The sequence below is a fragment of the Coturnix japonica genome, chromosome 5 (genome assembly GCF_054131305.1).
Source record: "Coturnix japonica strain WE chromosome 5, WE-NBRP24, whole genome shotgun sequence".
Classification (NCBI taxonomy): Eukaryota; Metazoa; Chordata; class Aves; order Galliformes; family Phasianidae; genus Coturnix; species Coturnix japonica.
Genome location: NC_140667.1, coordinates 46,116,164 through 46,134,436, shown reverse-complemented (window position 1 = coordinate 46,134,436; position 18,273 = coordinate 46,116,164). Strand labels below are relative to the sequence as shown.

General features: G+C 45.0%; 1 protein-coding gene across 2 annotated transcripts; it reads right to left on the bottom strand.

The window, feature by feature from the left end:
- Positions 1-1,810: 1,810 nt before the first annotated feature.
- On the bottom strand, positions 1,811-16,404 carry HHIPL1 (HHIP like 1). Of its 2 annotated transcripts, XM_015865546.3 has the most exons (9): positions 15,895-16,404; positions 12,369-13,015; positions 10,925-11,068; positions 10,339-10,667; positions 8,993-9,119; positions 8,218-8,363; positions 7,477-7,558; positions 5,836-5,918; positions 1,811-3,231 (listed from the first exon to the last, which is right to left on the bottom strand). In XM_015865546.3, the coding sequence occupies exons 1-9, from the start codon at positions 16,162-16,164 to the stop codon at positions 2,681-2,683; spliced, it is 2,379 nt and encodes a 792-aa protein (XP_015721032.2). In that variant the 5' UTR covers positions 16,165-16,404; the 3' UTR covers positions 1,811-2,680. The 2 variants fall into 2 exon arrangements, with proteins under 2 accessions (XP_015721032.2, XP_085406669.1); XM_085550543.1 differs by lacking the exon at positions 15,895-16,404 and having other exon boundaries at positions 12,514-12,643.
- Positions 16,405-18,273: the final 1,869 nt, after the last annotated feature.

Here is an 18,273-nt window from a genome sequence, read left to right as displayed (position 1 = left end):
AGTGTGGGGGCCTGTCAGGGGCACGAAGGCTTTTCTGGTTTCAGGCAACAACCTGAAATGATTAAATGATTCCCCCCCTGTGCTTTGGTTTCCACACTAATACATGGCATCATGAACATTGGGGTCCCCCCCCTGTTCTCTGTGCATGCTGTCCTTCCCTATGAGGACAGGCTGAGGGAGTTTGGCTTGTGCAGCCTAGAGAAGAGAAGGTTGCGGGGTGACCTCATTGCAGCCTTTCAATACCTGAAGGGAACTTACTCCCAGGAGGGGAGTAAACTCTTCGAAAGGGCTGACAATAGCAGGACACGGGGAAATGGTTTTAAGTTAAAAGAGGGAAGATTTAGGTTGGATGTTAGGGGGAAGTTCTTTACTAGGAGAGTGGTTAGGCCTGGAACAGGCTGCCCAGGGAGGTTGTGGATGCCCCGAACTTGGAGGTGTTCAAGGCCAGGTTGGACGGGGCCCTGGGCAACCTGATCTAGTAAAAGTGTATGTTTGGTGGCCCTGCCAGGCAGGGGGGTTGGAACTACACGATCCTTGAGGTCCCTTCCAACCCAGGTCATTCTGTGATTCTGCGATTCTGTGATTCTGTGCTGGAGCCAGTGTCACTCACTACTTCTGGATCTTATGGCCTTGAGTCATAGTTTCAGCATTATTTAATTACAGGCCATTGTGCTTGGTAATGCTGTACATATGCCTTAAGCTGTTCATGCACTGCAACTTGATGTAGCAGCGTGTTCAAATGTAGTAGGAGGGTTAATCAGCTTACCTACAGCTCAGTTTACATGCCATCCAGGTATATAAATGCATTCTGAAATGACAAAAAGTGCTACCAGTAAGAACCCTATGAAAGTGCAGGTGGCATATCAGGTATTTAAATGTGGATGCACTTCTGTGCTTTGAATTGTACATGCTCACTTAGATATCAGGGGATCAGACTGACAGATACTAAGAGTTAGAACAGATATATTTTAAGCTTGGAAGGGGTCAGGATGAGCACATTTCATTTCTCCTGGGAAGTTCAGGAGGGCTGCAGCAGTTGTGGGGTGTGAAGAGTTAAGTCACAAGTAGCTATGTACCTGGAAAATGAAGGTGAAATTCCTCTCTAATTGCACCGGGGCAGACATCCCTGCATCATCTCTATTACTTCAAAGTATCTTCTGTTATTCCTGACAGGTTTGGTTTTTTTTTCACTCAGAAATTTTCAAGCATAACCATGATCACAATTTTCCTTAAAATCTCATAGCTAGAGCCAGCTGAAATCTGGCTGCGAAACCAAAAGAAGCTCAAGAGGCATCCTGAAAAAGAAAGATTTTATCTTCACTTTCTATTTTCTTCCAGCCCTCTGGTCCCGTCAGCTCAGGAGCTGCCAGCTCTTTTAATAGAAGTATTTCCAAAGGGTTCTTTTGTTTCCTAAACATTTTTTTATGTGCTTGAAGCAAACTTCTGCACTTTAAACAGAAAGAGTGCTAGTGCATTGACACAGGCTGCCCTGGGAGCTGGTGGGGTCACCGTCCCTGGAGGTGTTCAAGGAAAGGGTAGATGTGTCACTGAGGGACATGGTCTAGAATGATCGCAGGCATGGGTTGATGGTTGGATTGGATGATCTTACTGGTCTTTCCAACCTTAATGGTTCTATATGTCTTGGGCTCAGGAGGCCTCTGTCAACTTGAAACTGGGGAATTGGAATAAACATCCATAGGAAGAACTTTAGAACCAGGCAAGTTCTCTCAAATGTAGAGAGACTACATACAAAGTCAAAATAGTGTCTTCAATCACTAACAGGTAAAAACACATTTCAGACAAATGCGTGTTGTTGTGATTTATTTTTAATATTTTTTAGAAAGGGGTAAATAATTACAGGGTTATCACCCCAGTACATTAAGTCCTTCACAGCTGTGAAAACTGAATGCAAAAATATGTGGTTTCACAATGCTTGATAAAGCGGAGAACATGTACAGAGTATCTTCTGTGTTCAAGTGGATGATGTTTCTGTTCATGTAAAAAAGACCTGATTGTCTTTTCTCTCAGACAAGAGTAACCTGAAGAAGGATTTTCTAGGCAGTACATTTTCTAATTCACCTGACTGTTGGTTAGATGCAGTTACCTTTGATATTCCATAGACTTAAACCAATGTTAAGCATTACAAGAGAATCTTATTCCCTTCAACTAGCATGTAGGAAGTTAGCCAAAATGCCTACTTCTGCATTCTGCAAAGAAAGGCACTGACGTATGCACACTTCAAAACCACCACTGAGAGCTGCAACCAGCAAAGCAAGAAGAACAGTGCCAACACCTGCATAAGACTGAAACAGCCATTTGGGAATTTCTTTTTCAGCCAAACATTGTGAAGCTTGGCTGTGGAATGCTGCATTTTGTATGGCGAAAGGGCAACTGTATGCATCTTTTTTCTTTATCTGTAGTTGAGGAGGTTTGGGTTTTCTTCTTGTAAAAGATCCCATACAAACCCATCCATTGGTCAGGACACGCTCAAGTTATCACTGAATTTTGCTTTTTCTTTCTCTCCAAGGCAGATGCATGTGGATGAAGAAAACACCAAGATTACTTCAAATAGATGCAGCATCCCCCAGGCAGGGAAAGCCTTCAATATATATGCTGCTTTAGGGGGTTGATTAGGAAGGGGATGTGCTCTTTGTCCCTCAGTTGTCTTCTCCAGGACACATCACCAGTCTGCCACCTCCTCCCTGCTGCACACCACACCAGCATCTTCCTCATGGGAGCAATTATGTGTACCAACCTCAGCATGGGCACACTCCAGCAGAGTCTTCTCCTGCCCAGAGCACTGGACATCATCCAGAAGAATACGAAGCGAAGTCCCTTCCCCAAATTCTGCCTTCTTGCTGGCCCGTAATGCATAGGGGAAGCCCAGCTGGCGGCACACCACAGCAGCGGCTGCCGTGCTCCAGCCATCATCACACACCGTGCCCCACTCTCCATCCACATAGACCTCTACTCGGCCCCAGCTCCGTCCACGGCTGCCACCATCCATCAGCCTCACGGCCCCATTGCGGGGTTTCTTCTTCCTTCGCTGTCCCTTCCTTTCCCCCTTTCCAGGCTTGGGGCGTGGTGTCGTGGTGGGGACCAGCATCACACTGCGGTTCACTGGGGCTTGGTCCACTCGGTCCAGAGCTGGTGTGTCCGGCCGGCCTCTCCTTGGGGCCTCAGTCGTGGTCTTCAGCCGGGGACGTGGCGTTGGTGTCTTCACAATGAGTTCTGTTGGAGAAAAACAAACAAATAAGCAAACAAACAAGGAAATAATAGGTCTGTCATTCTGCAGACACCGCTTTAAAGATAATGACACAAGAACAGTGCTGATTTTTTGGCTGATTTAAGTTTTTTCTTGGAATCTGATTATTTGGTCCAGTTGAGAAATGAAAAGGTTCCTGGTAAGGCCATATTTCATCAACTAGAAACGTCTGCTGCTTTTAGTTAGCAGAGAGGACTGCACTGCTCAATGCCAATAAATAAGACTCTCAAGAAGGAAATGTTACCCAATTTCCAAGCAGACTACTGGCAAAACTTCAGCATGGGTATTAAAGGGTCAGAGCTGGAGCTTTGCAGGTAGGAGTTCCTCGAGTCCCCTTCTCCCCTGCAGAAATCGTTTTAGAGCCACACACTTGCATACTATTTCTGCTGTTCTCTTCATTACTAATGACTGGATCGTTACCAGACCGAAAGCTCCAGCCTCCCCACTGTGCCAGATGCTTTATTCAGAGGAGCTGAAATCGCAAACATTCAAAATCAATTCTCTCTGGTAACTGGAATGTGCAAAAAGAACAGAGTTGCCAGGACAACACATAAAACAGGATTTGGGGCTGTTTTTTAATTCCTTATGAAAAAAAAAGAAAAAGAGCCTTGAACTCCAAATAGCTGAAAATTCTTTCTCGTCACAGTTTCCAGGCGTAACTGGACTTGCTTATTCACATACACTCTATTTTTAGCTTAAAAATAAGTTTTAGCTTGTCAGAGGGAATCAATTCAGAATTACTTGGAATAAGAATCAACTGAGCTGTGACAGTGTCCATATATTAGCAAAGCCATCACAACTTTTTTTTCTCTCCTTGGTTTATCCATTCTCATCACTTGTTCTATAGTAGATATGGGGAAAAACTGTTGTCTGAATAACCATTGCTGCCTAAAGACAAACCTACACAGTGATTCACTTTTTGGAAAAGCCTCCCAAATAACACCATTATGAGAAAAAAAATAGTACTTCTGGTGTGCAAACTGTTCCCTCCTCTGGAAGCTGAGGTTATGAAGGGAAGAAGTCAACAGTCTTAGCTGCACACACCTGATGTGGCAAAGTGCTGGAACTCATACAGAGGTCTGTAGGACTGCACAAGAGCTAGTGGTCACTTGGGAGTGCTTTTCACCCCCACGCTATCAAGTTGTTTTATGCGTTACTCTTCATCAGGCTGTTTATTAAATAGACTTGCAACAAAAGCATTCTTCAAGCTGATGCTGGCCACATGCTTTAGTGATTCCGTCACGTCCACACAAACACCAACAAAACAGCAAAATATTTACAGCTCTACCTCCTTGTTTTTGTGCTTCTGATTCAAAATTGTCATGCTTGGTTTGCACCTAAATGTGAACGCATTTGTTGAAATGCTCAGTGGAATCTCACCCACTGCTTCTATGTTCTGATGTGATGTAAACTACCCTCTGAGTGAAGCAAGAAATTCATTACATGTATAGTTGAAAAAATCCTGTACTTTGGGCTTGCATACAGAATAACACATAAGAAGAAACAGACAAAGCTGGCTGAACACAAACAAAATTAACAACGCTTGGAAATGATGCATACAGCTTGCAATAGAAAATGTTTCTGCAGAGGTGCTGAGTGCTTGGGCATGTCAGCAGTTAAGACTTAGATCTTGTTCCACCCTAAAGACTCAATCTCACAAGGTGCCGAGTGCCCTCATTCCTTCGTGAAGTCAAAGCTGTAGGACTCGTCCATGATTCAAATGCAGCACAACGTGATTTATGTACTAAAAAATTAAATAAGTGTATCCCGACATTAGGGTTCCTACAGTAACATTAACTTCATTACAAAGTTGTTAGAGAACTGTCTAGATACTTATACATGTAAACAAAATACACGGGGGAAAAGAAATATGATACTGTTAAATGTAATTGTGAGAATCAAATGGTGTATTTAGTTCTATGCGTTTAATGTAAATAGCACTTACTGCAGCTTCATCTGCAGCTTCCACTGTTCCACTTTTAGCAGCACAGTACTTCAATCAGCATGAAGCAATCAAACAGCCCTGGAGGGTTTGGATAAGCCAAAAGTTCACCTGAATGGCTGATCACAACGAGTCTTTTGTGAGCATTTGCTCATCACATATTTTCTCTCTCACTACTAACAATGTCTCAGACCTCATCTTGCTCAATGAGCTATTTCCCAACCCCTTTAGCCACGATATCCTTCATCACCCGAAGTGCTCCTCACTTCCTGAAGGCTCTGCAAAAATCATTTGTCACTGAAAAGCACCATAGAACACAGGTTTTTCAGCTCAGAAACAGTCATGGGGAAAGCTAGTAATGAAACAGTTATTATGCAGCGTGGAAAAGGCAAAAAGGTAGAGAAACTGCAGAGATTTCACATGGCTGGGAGAGGGGAAATACTTCCTGCATTATGCCTTATTTCAACCAAGTCCTCAGATTCAAACCAGCTGGCAAGTATTAATCTCAAGGATCCTCTGAATCCTGCCATTCTGGGTGGTCTCCGCGCAGACAGAGAATGTAAGCTTCGAGTTGATATTTACTGCCAGCTAACACACACCCATAATAACCAGCAACAATGACACTTACTCTCCTTTGGCACGAATTTTACGAGCTTGCTTTTTACTTTCACTGGCAACGGCTCAACTTGGCATTTTCCTGGCGGTGCTCTCCTGTGTAAAAAGGGACACATACAGTGTACAATTAATTCCTTTCCAGAGGCATCATGAGCCTTTGCTTCCCATTGTTGTTGGGTAAAAAAAAAAAAAAGTCTGCTTAAATGATCCAAATAATCTCTTACAGTAGGAAACGTAATTAAATAATCACGTATCTCCATTGATCGAAGTCCAAAGATTCACAAGTCAATGGAGTCCTCTTGGCTGTGTTTTTATTTTCCATTGCAGAATCCATTAAGGAAATAAAACATTGGCAGGTCCAAGCAATCCAGAAAGAGATTAATCAGACTGAAACTAAAAATCACAGCGCTAGACAGCGTATGCTGAATATCTGACACAAAGGTCATACTAACTCAAGTTTTCTGGCTGTCTTCGGGGAAGCAAAATAACAGACTATTATTCATACACGAAGCCAAAACAAAAGACTTTCCCTTTTATCACGGTTGATACAAATGTGGAAAGCAGCCAGGTGGAGAATAAAGAGGTCTGCCATTTGTCACTGCCAATGGCTTGTCATTTCAGAAATACCAAAAGTGCATTAGTTTCACACAGCAATTGTAAGCATCTCTGACAGAAGCTATCTCTTAGAACAACACGTTATTTTGACACAGATTTGTTTGCCTTGGGAGTACAGCTCACTTCTGAGAAGTTACATCCAGTTTATAACCACTTTTTGCTATGAAGGCTGCTTCTTAATCCGCAGCCTCCTTCAGAGGTTTTCAGACTCGTTCAAAAATGCCTGATGCTGCATCCTTTGTAATTAGGATTGTTTGCATTTGCATTTCTGTGGAAGGCAATGAGTTCCCCTCTCAGTTCAGGCATAGGGACATTGTTTTTCCTACTTTAATGATTTTCCCTGTGAACTCATTCATACTGCTACGTTCTACAGGCTGTAGCTACTTGTTTTTAAACTTAACTTGTGACTCGCCTTTCGACTTCTGCTTCATTATTTTTGCAAAGGTTGCGTAATACAAGCCTCTTACAGTTTACAGGAACTACTCCATGGCATTAGCTAATGGAAAACGCTCCTGACAGAGGAAACAGAGGAATACAGGCAACAGCTCTGAGGTCTGTTTAAGTTTGGGGTCTCTTTCCAAAGTAAAAACAGAAAATGAGTTTGGTTCAGGAGAAAGCTCAGATAGCTAAAGCTGTATATCAAACTCATTTGAAGAATAAAAGTGAAGCCTTACAAAGTCTCTTTCCGCATTTCCAGCTAAAACTATTTCGGTGTTTACCCAATAATCGTACTGTTTAAAAAACAGGAAATTGGAAAAAACAGCTGCAAGTCTTCCCACAAAACACAGCTATTCCCTGCCTTACCCAGTCTCACATACAAGTGCATGGGATCCAGAAGATATGATGACAGTTTGATTCCTCATCCAAGCCATTTTTCCTCTTAAAATACACAACAAAGAATGTACTTTTTTGACATCCTTTACTTCGTTGTCTTTCTGCTCTGTCCAAGCAGATGCTGAAGGGTCAGCCCCACCCAGCTGCATGGGACACCTGGACACACAGCACCAAGCTGAGGCTTTGCAGCAGGCACATCTCCTACCTGGAGGTGTCCACCACTTTGTACACCACTCCATGCGGGGCTGTGGCACTTGGTACACCAGTAGACATGAAGTAAAGTTCTCCTAGGAAAAAAAAACACACACACAGCCATTCAGTGAACTATGAGACTGGACGGAGAGGTCCAGCTACTGGAACAAATAGTGCAGAGGGTTTGTAATGAATGTTCATCTGCATTCCAGTGGCACAAAATACGGTTGGTGAAGGGAGAGTTTTACATATCGTCATTAAACATCATTTTGACTGATTCCTGCTGCATGTTCAGCTGTCCAGACCTTAGTTGTCACCTCGGTCAAATCCGTATCCTTTAATTTCACTAACGTAAAACAGTCAAACTCTCAGTTCCTTTTGTTGAACCAAAATGAAAGGGCGTTAAGGCTGTTCACACTGCCTCACTCCTTTGGGGTGGATTACAGGAGAACAAAATTCTGCTTTTCCTTTTTCACAAAGTGAGGTGTACCTCACACGAAAGGCATTTGGATTTGTGACAGCTCCATCAAGCTGCATGGGTAGAGCTCGACCTTCAGCCAAACAATTTCCATCACCATTTACTTGACATCTTTTCTCTTAACTGCATTTCCATCCCCCTCTTCCTGCTGTGCAAGAGGGGCCAGGACAAGCAGCTCTTACAGGCACTCTCCCTCCACATCTCATAGTTCTTTCTTGGGAATTACCAGGCAGAAATATGGCTGTGTGATCTATAAAGCACAAGTTCAATGATTACCTGCTTCATCTTCAGCAAAAGAGATTATGTATTGGTAATAGTTATTGATGAGCCCAGGGAACATGCAGGTTTGTCCTGTCCCCATGCAGATTTCACTGTATTGCCACTCTCCCGTAGCACGATCCTCCTTCAAAGACATCAGACGTCTGTGAAGCAAAAACAGAACCAAAACCCTAAAATTTGCACCAAACAATCAAGAAAATGATTTATAAACATTCACTGGGAAATGTGAAAGGATATTTAATGCTTCCTACCCATGTTAGCAGCAGTACAAACTGCAGCTCATCTGAGGAATAAAGAATAGCTGATGTCAAAACACCTGTATTAATCACACACACATGCCTTGCCTTTCAGGGGTAAAACAAGCACTTAGAGAAAGGATAGGCAAGAATTTAAGGGATTTTAATGGACTTTAAAAAATACATTTTTGGTTCATGCAAGTGCTGAATCAGAGATGTGTGGAAGTTCAGGGATATTTTAGGATGCATTTCCATGCGTTTGTACACCACTTTCAGTATTTTTAATGAACACCGTATCATTGTTCCTATATTTGTACTGACACAATGTGAACCAGCAGCATCAACACTTGCTGGCATGAAGTCACATTCCTATGCAGCAGCATGTAGTAGAAGCTGAACAAAATGTGCCATGTGAGCCCTCTGCCACAAGCAGCACACAGCAGCAAGCCAGCAGCAGATACATTCTCAGGCAGGCATAGCATTACTGAAGGACTTTGGCTGGGGGCAGCCTAGTAAGTGTTTGAATATTTACTTACCCACTCATGAAATCACCAAATATGTACAGGCCATTCAAGTTTGGGGACTCACAGCCTCGATAGACATAGCCTCCTGTAACGGATTTCCCCATTTTGTGTGGATATGCATAGATTGGAAGCACATCATCTGTAGAAGAGAATAGGTGAGTGGCTTGCCTTGTTTTTCAAATGACGTAGATTAGTTGTTTCTGCAGATAGTTCTGAGATTACACAAAACAATCAGGTTTCCCTTGAGTACCTTCTAACTAAAGGAACTGCTGATGAAGCCAAATCTACGTTGATTCTCACTTCTTCAAAACCATATTCTATAGCTCCATCTAACTGGCTGCGCTAACCAAGACAAGCCAGCTCAGGGCTGGTATCACACTACCAATATAAGAGGAATTCCTGATAAGCCTGAATTCTCTCCATCCTCCAGACACAAGACATTCATCTGAGCCCCTCCCTAACCAGGCTCTGTTAGTGCTGCTTCTTGCTAATTTCTGAACAGCTTCCCTATGAATTTGCAGGCTGCTTTCAGACATACTAATCTATGCAGGAGCTGCTTGCCCAGTGAAGTTGTGTTTCACTGGTAAAAGGCAAAAAAAGTAGAGACAGGTGACTCTAGACTGCAGGCACTGATGAAAAGATATGTCAGATGTCAGCATGAATAGCATGTGCTTCTATGAAATGGGGGAACTTAACCTGAAGGGGCCATCAAATATTTATGATATAGCACTGTCAAGATGTAGGGCTGGCAGATTCATTGTAAAATGTAAGGTAAAACACAAGTCAGAGGCAAAACAGAGGGAGATGACTTGATTTTGAAGATCTCCATCAGACACTTCCTTGTTCTCCCTTTTCCCTTTTGAAACTCTCGGTCCATCCTCACAGTATCCACCCCTTTTCTTCTCATAGCCTTACTCCCTTGCATCAGCAAACCTGGTAGCTGCACACCAGCACTACTTCAGCTGAGGCAGGTGTTTCCTAAGCTTATGGTGTTCTTACTGCTGTACAGGGGCTGTGATATTTCACTGTGCTAACAAAATGGTCTCTAAAGGCATCACAAATTGCTCCGAGTCCCTGGAGATCTCAGTAAGTGCTCACCAGGAACACTTGCAGAGGTGCTGTCATGCAGAGAGCTCTAAAGGGGTTCCCTGGCAACTGCTTCAGCAAAGGAAGTGCAAAAGACTTGCAGGATATAATCCCAAGTCAGTTCCATCCCAGACTGAGACCACATAGCCTGATGTTGCAAAAATGGATGCCTTCAGTCAAGCAGCCAGGCTTTGAAGGCAGGAATTAAAAATGGCAGTGCTGAATACTGCACAGTGTGAGAGGCACATAATTTAAAGAGAGCATATATTTACCCAGTGAAGAATTGACGCAAAGCTTTTTATCATAACAGCTGAATCCTTCCCTTGCCCTCCAGCCGTAGTTTTTCCCCTTCTCTACAATGTCGATCTCTTCATATTTGTTCTGTCCCACATCCCCGCAGAAGAGACGCCCCTTCCCTTCTTTCGTATCAGGCTCGCCCCTATCGAATGAGCAGCGCCACATATTCCTCACTCCGTAGGCATAGACCTCAGGTCGAGCCTGTGGGTCATCAATGAAGGGGTTGTCGGGGGGGATCCTGTACACAGGACCCCGGTCATTGTTGTTCACATCGATCCGCAGCACTTTGCCCAGCAGTGCTGATCTGTATTGGGAGAAGAAAGGAAAAGGGAAATAAAATCAGATCACAATTCAACAGATATTCTCATTTATATATATATATGTTTATAGAAGAAAACACAAGACTTTCCATGGGAGGTGTGCATGAGCATCAGAGCAACATTAGAGAAAAAGTAAAGCCTGGAACAAAACACTCCAAGTTTTACCTCCCCCAGTTGCTTGCCTTAATCTAAGGGCAGCAGAAGGGACATGTGATGCACACAAAGTTTTAGGGGCTCATACTTGTTCTGGGCATTTCCAAAGGTCCCAAAAGGATCTCCAGCCATGCCTCCATCTCCAGTAAATATATAGAGATAACCATCATCGCCAAAGAGCAGCTCTCCTCCATTATGATTGGAAGCTGGTTCTTCTATTTCCAGGATTATCCTAATTGAAAACAGGAAGGATGCATCACCTATTGCACAAGTCCTAAGAAAAAGGCAGAGTAATACCCACCCAATGTTGTTCTTGAGACATAGAAGTGTCTGCACATCAGCTTTGGTGCATGTTCTTCCATACTGAATCTTACTTAAGCTTAACTGATCTTCTATCATCATATTATTCAGACATATTTTCCAGATTACAGAAACACCAAATTGTGTAATAAGGAAAATCTGAGAAATTACATGGCAGAAGATACTTTTAATTATACTTGTCCTCTGATTCTTCCTTCCTCCATGGTTTTTTTCCTCTGTTAAAAGGTATCTTAGCTCAAATCAGACCGCAAACCATGAGGGAAAGGACTCCATCTCTGCATCTGTACAGCATTTGGCACAGTCCTGACAGGCACTTTCAAGGCAACCTAAGACTTTTTGAACATTACGTAATAGCTAAATGCTTAAAAAGAGAAGAATCCTTAAAGGGCAATTGCATACACAGGACATCAGGAGCTTCCAGCAGTGCCACTATCTGATTAGCGTCCTGATCAAGCAAGGGTTATTCAAGGCTGTCCCAGGTCTTCAAGCAGGGGATCAGTCACATGGTTCTGCAGCAGGTTATAGATCCATTCACTGTCTTCACAAACAAACCTTTAATTATCTGTGTGTATTAAAGTGGATCAGCTGCAGGGTCAGACTCGAATTAATTTTCCTATCAAAATACTCCCAGTAATAGCAGAGTGATTTACATTTCACTTAATTTGATGCTCAAGTTGTAATATCATGTGGTCAAGCTCTCATTCAGATAAGGAAAAAACCATGGGGTCAAATTCATTTTGGTACAGTATCATCTAGTTTGTTTCTAGTGATTGAAATGAATTTCACTCACGCTTTGCAGAGGTCTATCATAAAGAATAATCAATGAAGAAAAATATTAACTGTAAGTAACATTCATTCAAAGTTCACTTAAAGCTTCTGATACTGGAACATTTTTTGAGCACTCGTAGTTTGCCCACAGAGGACGTGTATATTCACTGTCTCAATAAGCTGGGACTGAAATTTGGCCACCTTTGTAGGACCTTAGAATGGTTTGGGTTGGAAGGAACCTTTCAAGATCATCTAGTTCCAACCCCTCTGCTGTAGGCAGGGACACCTCCCACTAGACCAGGTCACTCAAAGCTCCATCACCTTGCTAACACACTGGAATACAAGAACAATATTGAGCTAAATAAGCCTTATTTGTTAACAGTCCTTAAAAACACACAAGCTGTCTTCTGAGATCTTAAAGACATTAAAGGTGCGTACAATACCTTTCAGAACCATGGTCCACAGTATTCATGTCACCAGGAGAAATTCTGAACTCACTGATTCGGATTCTCTCTTCATAACGAACTTCAACTGAATAGTAGACATACACTTTACCAGTAAATTTGAATTTAGGATGGAAGACAATACCTAGAAAACCTCTCTCGTCTCCTTCCCAAGGTGAGGTAAGCACGGCTTCACTGATGTTCAGAAAAGGTTTTTCAAGCCTGGAGCGGTCAGGGAGGTAGGCCCACACCAGGCCAACCTGCTCGGCGATGAAGAACCGGTGGGTGCCATCGTTGGCGTGCACCATCGCAACGGGATTGCGCAGCCCGTTGGCCACCTCCATGAGGCAGAGCTGGAGGCAGCCCTCTGCATCAGCCGTCACCAACCCCAGGTTTTGGTTAAGGTTCTCGTTAGCCAGTAGGTGTGGGAAGCAGTAGTCCGTGTCCTCCAGGGACAGATAGCGGCAGAATTTTGCCATGTTGTTCTCCAGTGCAATCAACTCCTGGTCTGTAGAGAGATAATGAAAAATGGACCGGCATTTTTGCCATACTTGCTGGCAATAGTCCTGGCAAAGTCCTGGTATGGTCCGCACGGGGGTGGAGGGATCCTCAGCATCGTACAAGTGAGCTGCATATGGAGAACATTCCTAGAAAGAGAGAGAAAAAGCCTAAAGCTGTTTGTGGATCAGATTTAAAACAGCTGAACTGCAACACTAATTGGACAAATTTCACCTTAATTACAACATATGCTATGGTTTATTCTGCAAATATATTAACAGAGGAAAAGATCTTAGAAAGTGGGTTTATCTTAGCATTCACAGAAGTGCTCTTCAGTGTTCCTGGTGAAAGCTGGCTCCCACCCCAACCATAGCACTAAATCAAGATGATGTGATGTCACACATCTTGCTACATCACCTTAGCAGACTGGACCAGAAAAAAAGCATTCCTATCCAGGATGCTCTGACTATGAGATACAGAGCAGGTTCACCACAGCACAGCAGTGACACAAGGAGTTAGCTGGGAAGATTCAAGCCATAGCAAGGCTTGGGTTGGGAGGGACTTTACAGATCATCTAATTCCTTCATCTACACACAGGATCTCTGAGCACAGATATTTTATACATCTGGCTTGAAGAGGTCAAATGAATCCCCCTGTGACTACACTGCTCACCAGACTCAGGTGACAGGATTTCAGACAGGGAGCACAGAATGGCCATAATCCAGGCAAACCCCGTAAACCCCGAGAAGAGCTGCAGGGCAGCCCTCATTTAGGGAAAATGAATCCTTGGAGATCTAAGGACTGACTCAACTCCATGTACTCTGTATTTTCCATTACAAGAACTCCTCCGGAGAGATGCATTTTCTTTCTCTGTCACTGCAATCCAGTAAAACAATCTGTAAATTACAGACTGACCAAAGTGACTCAGTTCTGATTTATATGAGTTTTTCCATGTATTAAACATTTAACATTTTCCAGTTTCAATGCATCTTCCCAATAGGCATCTCAAAAGTGTTCTCCAAATAAGTTACCATGACTTAGTGAATGCTCAGCTATTTCTATAAGGTAGATAAATAACCAAGGCAAGAAAGGCAAGAAAAGAAACTATCCTTCCTGAATACATTCTGCATTGTTTAATTCCTGGATGGCTTAGTTAAACAAAAATATCAACCTATAGGCAGTTACTTTCTAATGCAGATTACAGTGCTATTCAAAAGCTGAAAAGGCATAAGATCCAGAATACTGATGTATTCAAATTAGCTGATAAGTGCACACAATATTTTTTATTTAATTTTCTATTAGATGCCACAATTAATGGAGAGGCCATACAACAGATCATTAGTGTACTGTAAGCTTTCCCCCCAAAGTGTCAAGCTATTCATTGCAAAATGAAGGTTATTATGCCTTCAAATGAGAAGCAATTAATGTGGTGAAAAGGAGATTGCACGTGACACCAAACACAGAAATTACACGGGCAGACGTAATAATGGCACTCAGCTCTGTTACATGAACACAGAGGTGTGCCAGGGACAGAAAACAGCTGCAGCGTTTGCTGGTGTGGTTGTCATGATGAAAATTTAGCCTAAGAAAAACAATTTGAGCTAGAGAACTGGGAACAAGGCCTGTATCGGAGCTGCTTCCTTTTCTGCACATGGAGGTTTCACACTCTGGAAGAGGAGACACCAAGATGTATCTAGTTCTCTGGAAGCCTGCTTTGAGTAAGCAGCAAGAACGTCAGAATTAAGTGTTGCACAGAGGTATGACTTCCCTGTTCCTTTGCGACCACAGGCTGCTCAAGTACAAAAAGAAACACTCATCTAAATAATCTGATTACATTTGAGAGGAATCACAGATTGCGAGTGGAAATTCACAGTAAACCATTTATTAATTCAGGTATAGGCTACAGATTTCATATGTGGTGAATAAATGAAAGCAGTGCCTGAACTCCCATTTTGTGCTCGTGTGGCCATTTGTAGCCATGTCTGAGGCCAGTGATGCACTGAGCTCATTACAACATTTCAGTGAATCATTTTTTCCACGCTGAGAGATTTCACCACTTCTGAACAAGTTTTCAGCAGTGGGTTTCTGAGACAGAAAGAGCTTAGTGGGCACTGCTAACTCCTGGTCTGCCTGCCTGCAAATGGCCTGTTGGATGCTGCCTGTCTCAGGAACATACTCAAAGGTTTTTGCTTTCAGTACAATTTGGGATGAAATGAAAGTCAGATCTCTAGGAGCTGTTACAGGACAGGGTCACCTTTCGCTTCACAGTTTTAACAACACAAATGTTCCCTGGGAAATGCTATGAGCAGGATTTCTGTTCAGCCGCTCTGATCCCATCTGAGCATGGCAGACTGGGTGCTGCTGCCTGAATTAATTTGAGAGTTACACTTACACAGCACAGAGCTGCCACTGTTCTGTCCCAGGGGCATTTTCATACACATGAGGCAGTGCCAATGACAGGGCCGGACACTTTGCACTGCACAGTGTGTGTGATCATCCTGTTACTGTATCCGGCCACAGGACATCAGCCCCGAGGGAGAAACTCCCAACCAGGGGTTTCTGGGCCTCACCCTCAGGCTTCACATCAAGACTGATGACACCTGGCCGGTGCTGCAGCATGTCAGGGTGCTGTGACCGTGCACAAAGAGACACCTGATGCTGTGGGGAGCAAGGAGCATGTTTTGTACCGTAGGGTCTTCCCCAGCCCCAGTGATCAGACCCCTGGGAGATGAAAGTGCCCACGCCCCTGCCTTTCAGAGCGCTGCTGCTACTAAGTTAGAGCAGAGCCAGAGGCCAAAAAGCCCAAAGCAACGTGGGGAGGGGCAGCTGCTGCTGAGGGATCCAGGGAGCGCTGACAGCCCCATCCCTGACACGATGAGCAGCGCTTACCGGTCTGAAGGCACCGTGCCTGGCTCACGCAGCGCCGTGCCACGGCTGGTGCGCCCGCAGCCCCGCCGACACCCCAAGCGCCCCGCGTGGACCGGCGCACCCACACGTGGGCTGATGCCGCAGAGCCGAACCCCCTCACCTGGCAGAGCAGGTCCTGCAGGTGCCCGGCGCAGGCGGAGTACGTGGGTCCGTCCAGGTGGGCGCTGAGGCTGTAGAATCGCTGGAGCAGCGCCCGGTCGCGCCGCGCATCGCAGCAGCCGAAAGCGCCGTATCGCCGGCAGAAAGCGAGGGGCCGCGGCGGCCGGAACGGCGGCTTGAAGTCCAGGCACTGCGGGTGAGGCCGGCCCGGGCTCGGGCCCAGCGCCGCCGCCAGCAGCAGCGCCAGCGCCGCCCCGCGCAGCGCCCGCATCCCGGCCCCGCAGCCGTCGGCGGGGCAGCGCCCACCCTCGGCCTCACCCCGCCGGGCCGCCCGCCCCGAGCACCGCCCGGCCGAGGGGAGCGGGGGCTGCGGAAAGAGGCTCCGTGCGGAGCCTCACCGCCCGCGGAACATCGTCTTACGCTGCGGGGATGGCTTAGGGAAGGAGGCTCGGTTTGGTTCCAAGCCGACCGCAACCTGCCGGCTGTGTAATCGGTGTAATATGTACAACCGGAATGCAATGCTGGAAGCGGTCCTCCGGGTTCTGATGCGTTCCTGCCGGGCTCAGGTCCGTCGCGGGCTGTTCTGTACGACCCAAACGCCCCACATAACGGCGCTTAGCTTTTATTACCGCTGGCGAACATTTAAAACAGAGGAAACCACTTCGGTGTGGCTGGAGCTACCGCGTCCTCTGCCCCTGTGAGATGAGATGAGGAGCTCCATCCAGCCCGCAGCCCGCAATGCCCTGCTCAGCCCTGCACTGGGTGACCGCACGGGGCACGTGGACCTCCAGGGAGATGCTCCTCCTGCTCCCCTACCTGCTGCCTGCACGCTCCATACCAAAGTTCCTGATGGCACTTTCCTTATCTTTTAAGTGTTTTGTGGCATAACCCTGTGAAATACTTACTCTTAAGCACCGGGATGCGTCTCATGCATCATGTTTCCATATTATCAACCAGCAAGACCAAGTCACGCTCAGATGGTATTTTTTAGCTGCTCAGTGCAGCCGGCCGCAGTGCATTTCAGCATCAGCACTGCCCATAAGAGACCAAGAATGCAGAGTCCATGCTGGCCTGCTATTTTTGACTCCTGCTTCTAGACGAAGAACTGCTGCATGGTGAATATGGGCTGTAAAATCATGGCACGTCTTGGAACATCCTGTCAGGAGACCATATGTGTTACAGCATTTGATAACAGTTTGTTTTGCTCTCCATATGCTTATGGAACTGCTGCTAAGGTCACTAAAAACTCCACATTTGTACAGGCACTAAGAACACCTGATGGGCTTTGTTCCAAACGTCGTCCCTTTTTATTTTTACCACTTAAAAAGCCCTTTTTCATGGATGACCTCAGTGAGAGGATTGGAAAACAAACAACCCAGTCATTGCCCTTGGAAACTTTGATCAAAAGCAGTTATGCAACCCCATGTTGTGATGGTATTTGAACATCCCATTAAAAAACAAATACGTAACAAACACATTGTAGGATGAATATATGAAGAATGAAACACGGTAACCAAATCAACTGGGTGATAATGAGATTTATCCCATGGCCTCTTTGCTTGCTATCGTATCCCCTGATTAGTTTGGCATCCATGCAGTTTGGAAATGAACAGAAAACGGAAAGCTGTGCATATTTAGCAGGGAGTCTCGGAAGGAAAAGAACCACAGATCTGGTCTGCTCGTCATCGCGAGACGGCACACGATAGCTTTGAAGTCCACAAAGTGCATTCACAGCACACGCCCTCACATTAGAATTCCCAGTGTGCTGTTCATTCAGACTGGGACAGTTTTTGGTTCCCCTCAGCTGGGGACTGGGAAACAATTCATCTGCAGGGCACTGCTGAAATGGAGACGGAGCTGCCTTGGCCTCAGCAACCGGCCAGCTCTGCCAGGGGTGGATGGCTGTGTTTTCATTCATATCGTGAGCCATATTTTGAGACTTGCCAGGCCACAGGTAGGAGCTCATGGGCTGCATCTGAAGAATCTTGCTGTGGCAGATGGGAGTGCACATCTCTGGCTTTTATTTCCATCCCTGCCTGGAGGCTGACTGTGTGATCATTCCCAAGTTACTAGTTTTCTGCCTGGATTCTCCCTGTTGTAAAATGGCAATCTTTCAAGGTGAAGTTTATTGATATTTTTAATCACTGTTGTGTTTTTCTTTATGAGTTCCTTGACAAACCACCACTAAAGACAAAGCTCAGGAGTGGAACTGCTGCCCTTGACCCAAGGGGCTGAATTGTGCTGAATGTGTTGCCCTGGTTGCTACCTGCAAGCAATAACATGCGTCTGTTTTCTGCAGAGAACAGTATCCATGCTAAGCAGATTTAAAGTGATCTGCTGGCATGGATGCTGTTCATTTCCACAGCTTTTAATATGCACA